The 3,323-nt window shown below is 46.5% G+C and overlaps 1 protein-coding gene across 2 annotated transcripts in view; it reads right to left on the minus strand.

The window, feature by feature from the left end:
* Positions 1-1,051: 1,051 nt before the first annotated feature.
* Positions 1,052-3,323, minus strand: part of MAP1LC3C (microtubule-associated protein 1 light chain 3 gamma) — a 6,674-nt gene continuing 4,402 nt past the window's right edge. The window contains exon 5 of one of the 2 annotated variants that reach the window (XM_010836681.1): positions 1,052-1,757. In XM_010836681.1, the coding sequence (XP_010834983.1) occupies positions 1,532-1,757 (226 nt within the window). In that variant the 3' untranslated portion in view covers positions 1,052-1,531. The remainder of the gene's footprint in view (positions 1,758-3,323) is intronic. The other variant, XM_010836682.1, reaches the window with a different exon arrangement.

The following is a 3,323-nucleotide window of genomic DNA, read 5'->3' on the forward strand; positions in this document are numbered from 1 at the left end:
AAACTCTGTCTGCTTTGGCCATTTCTTACATACTCCTTAGGTCCCATTTGAATGGATCTGTGGGTGCATAAATTAGTTTCTTTTTCTCCTGTTAATGTCGTGTCAATTTAATTATTAATCCAACCATGAGAACTTAAAGATGGATAGACAGAGAAATATCCTCCTCTCTGCTAGTCTCAAGTGACTTAGACTCATGGTATGAGAGATACTCAGACCCTGGGAGCCTGGGAGTTTGAGTGGAGGGGATAGCTGAGAAGCAGGGTCATCTGTGCTGAAGAGCAGGGCACACACACTTAGAGACAATAACAAGGAGAGAACGCAGGGAATAGACTTTCTTGAAGGAGCAGTGTAGCCCTGACTTGGAAGCCCTATGATGCCTGAAGAACCAAGAAACTCCTCCTATCAGACACTTGGCCACAGGAAATCAGTGAGAATATGAGACTGTTTCTATGTGAGAGTGTCCATGTGTAGCCTGTGTGAATCCAGTATTTTTGGTGCAAAGTCTGATTTTACTATGGATGCCTACCACATCTTTCTTCCGTGTTTGCTGGCCCTTATCCCCTGGGTAGGGGATATAATTGGTGTTGTGGTGATCCAAGCCTTCCCTGGATATTGGTTGGGGCCTTCTCTCTGCTCTGTGGTTGTCACAGCCCTGTCAGGGGCAGGGTCTGCGCCACAGTTGTTGGTTTTTATACCAGATCCGCTTCTAAGCTGCAGTGTGAGGTGGGCAGAATGGGCAGGCTCCTGCTGGTAACTAAGCCACTGAGTACCCCTCTGCAGGAGGTGTCCGCCCAGAAGTATGCTCTGTGCTGTCACCTATCACCCTCTGTGTGCACTCACAAAATACACTGATATTGGCACTGCGCTCAGCCATGGGCATGCTGGCAATCAGCTCAGGTGCTCCAAAGAAACGGCACTCACAAACTTCTATTGTAAGGAAAACTAGTCATTTAAATTATTTGAAACTGAGCAGTCACCACTTTGGCATAAATTTGTGAGGGGCACAGACAAACTAAAAGAATATAAGGGGAAACAACCAAGTCAAGTGAATGGTGTGTAAATAACAATAATCTCTTTAATGACATAGATAAGGCCACTTCCCCTCTGCAGTCATTCCACCCTCCACCCCCACCAGCCCCAAATGAGGCAGTTCACGATGGCTGCACCAGGCTCTATGGAGACCATCCACAGGTCACAGGATCTCCACGCCCAAGCATACTCGGGACTCCTGCCCACCAAGGCAGATCACACACCTCCAGGGCCTCCAGCTTGGCCTCCATCACAGGAAACACTTAAAATACCTCCCTAGTTCATTGAGCAAGTTAACTACTTCTTTCTCAGAAAAGACTGACTATTTCCAAAATTTTCAAGAGCCACCAAAGAGGGTGAGCACAAAACACGGCAGGTCTTGCCTCATTGTCATGGTTGGTGCTGATCACTGCAGGGGGCTTTGCCCCCAGATCATCACTGCACACACAGAAAGCAGTCCATACCTCCTACACTGGTGAATGCACCGGTTACAGGACACGTGCTAGAGAGGATGGCAGGGCCTGTCCTCCCCAAGGCTGCTCGCATCCTCGGGGGCTGCTGATCCCAAGCAGCCAAACATCTCCTGGGAGGCATAGGTCATGTACACAAAGCCATCCTCATCCTTGTAGTCCCTGTAGATCTCTGCCATGGTCACATTCATACTTCCCAGGCTCTTGTTGTTCACCAGCAAGTAAAAGGCTTCAGTGGCCCCTAGGACCATGCGGCTCCTGGGTTGGGGAAGAGGGTGCACAGCCGGCAGGAAGGGAAAAAGTTAACCCGGAAGGGAATGATTGCTGACCCACAGCCTTTCTTACCTTTATTTGGCCAGTGTAAGCCTATCTACCCAAGATACCCACCTCCCTACTCCAGGGCTGTTACCCTCAAACTTTAGAATTATCTAGGAGAGTCCTGTTGAAAGTGGACTCCATCCCACAGATTTTGGTTTAGTAGATCTTGGAAGCAGCCCAGAAATCTGTGGGACCGTGAAGCAGGCAGAACTTGCCCTGAAACGTTACTCTAGACGCACAGGCAGTCTAACTTCCACTCCTGCTGCTGCCCGGAGTCTTTCAGAGTGTCATTTATATCTATTTGCTTGCTTATACTAGTGACTGCTAAAATAGGAATTTATATCTGGTCATTACTTTTTTTTTGAAAATTTTTATTTCTTTACTTTTGTCTGTACTGGGTTTTCGATACTGCGTGCGGGCTTTCTCCAGTTGTGGCAAGCAGGGGCTACTCTCTAGTTGCTGTTCCTGGGCTTCTCATTAGGGTGACTTCTCTTGCTGTGCAGCACTGGCTCTAGGGCACTAAGGCTCTAGCAGCTGGGTTGCACAGGCTTAGTTGCCCTAAGGCATGTAGAATCTTAGTTCCCAGATGAGGGGTCAAACCTGCATCCCCTGCATTGGCTTGCAGATTATTAATTACTGACCGCAAGGAAAGTGAAAAGTCCCTACTTAACTTTTTTATATACAACTTCAGTCTTTGTTCCATTTCATTCCCTAATAACAGATAAACTAAGGCACAGAAGCTAAAGAATCTGATGGAAGTAAGCCAAGTGTCCATCAACACATGAATAAACAAAACGTGGTCCATCCACAAATGGAGTATTAATCACCCTTAAAAAAAGGAAGGAAATACTGACAAGTAAATGCTACAATATGGATGAATTTTAAGGACAGTATGTTCAGTGAAATAAGTCAGTCACAAAAGGATACCATGTGATCTCACTTATATGAGGTACCTGCTGCTGCTAAGTCGCTTCAGTCGTGTCTGACTCTGTGCGACTCCATAGACAGCAGCCCACCAGGCTTCCCCGTTCCTGGGATTCTTCAGGCAAGAACACTGGAGTGGGTTGCCATTTCCTTCTCCAATGCATGAAAGTGAAAAGTGAAAGGGAAGTCACTCAGTCGTGTCCAACTCTAGCGACCCCATGGACTGCAGCCTACCAGGCTCCTCCGTCCGTGGGATTTTCCAGGCAAGAGTACTGGAGTGGGGTGCCATTGCCTTCTCCGATGAGGTACCTAGCATAGTCAAATTCATAGAGATAGAAGGTAGAATGCTGGTTTCCAGGGATTAGGGGAAGGAGAGGATGGGAAAATCAGTCTTTAATGGGGACAGAGTTTTCCTTTGGGAAGATGAGATGGATACTTGTAATGTTTGCACAACAATGTGAATGTACTTAAAGCCATGATCTGCTCGCTTAAAACAATATTTTATCACAATTAAAAATATAATAATAAAAGAAATCAAAGAATCTGCTTATCGTAGCTGTCTCTCTGCAGTAAATAAGATAA

Source organism: Bison bison, unplaced genomic scaffold, assembly GCF_000754665.1.
Source record: "Bison bison bison isolate TAMUID 2011002044 unplaced genomic scaffold, Bison_UMD1.0 scf7180017864064, whole genome shotgun sequence".
NCBI classification, from domain to species: domain Eukaryota; kingdom Metazoa; phylum Chordata; class Mammalia; order Artiodactyla; family Bovidae; genus Bison; species Bison bison.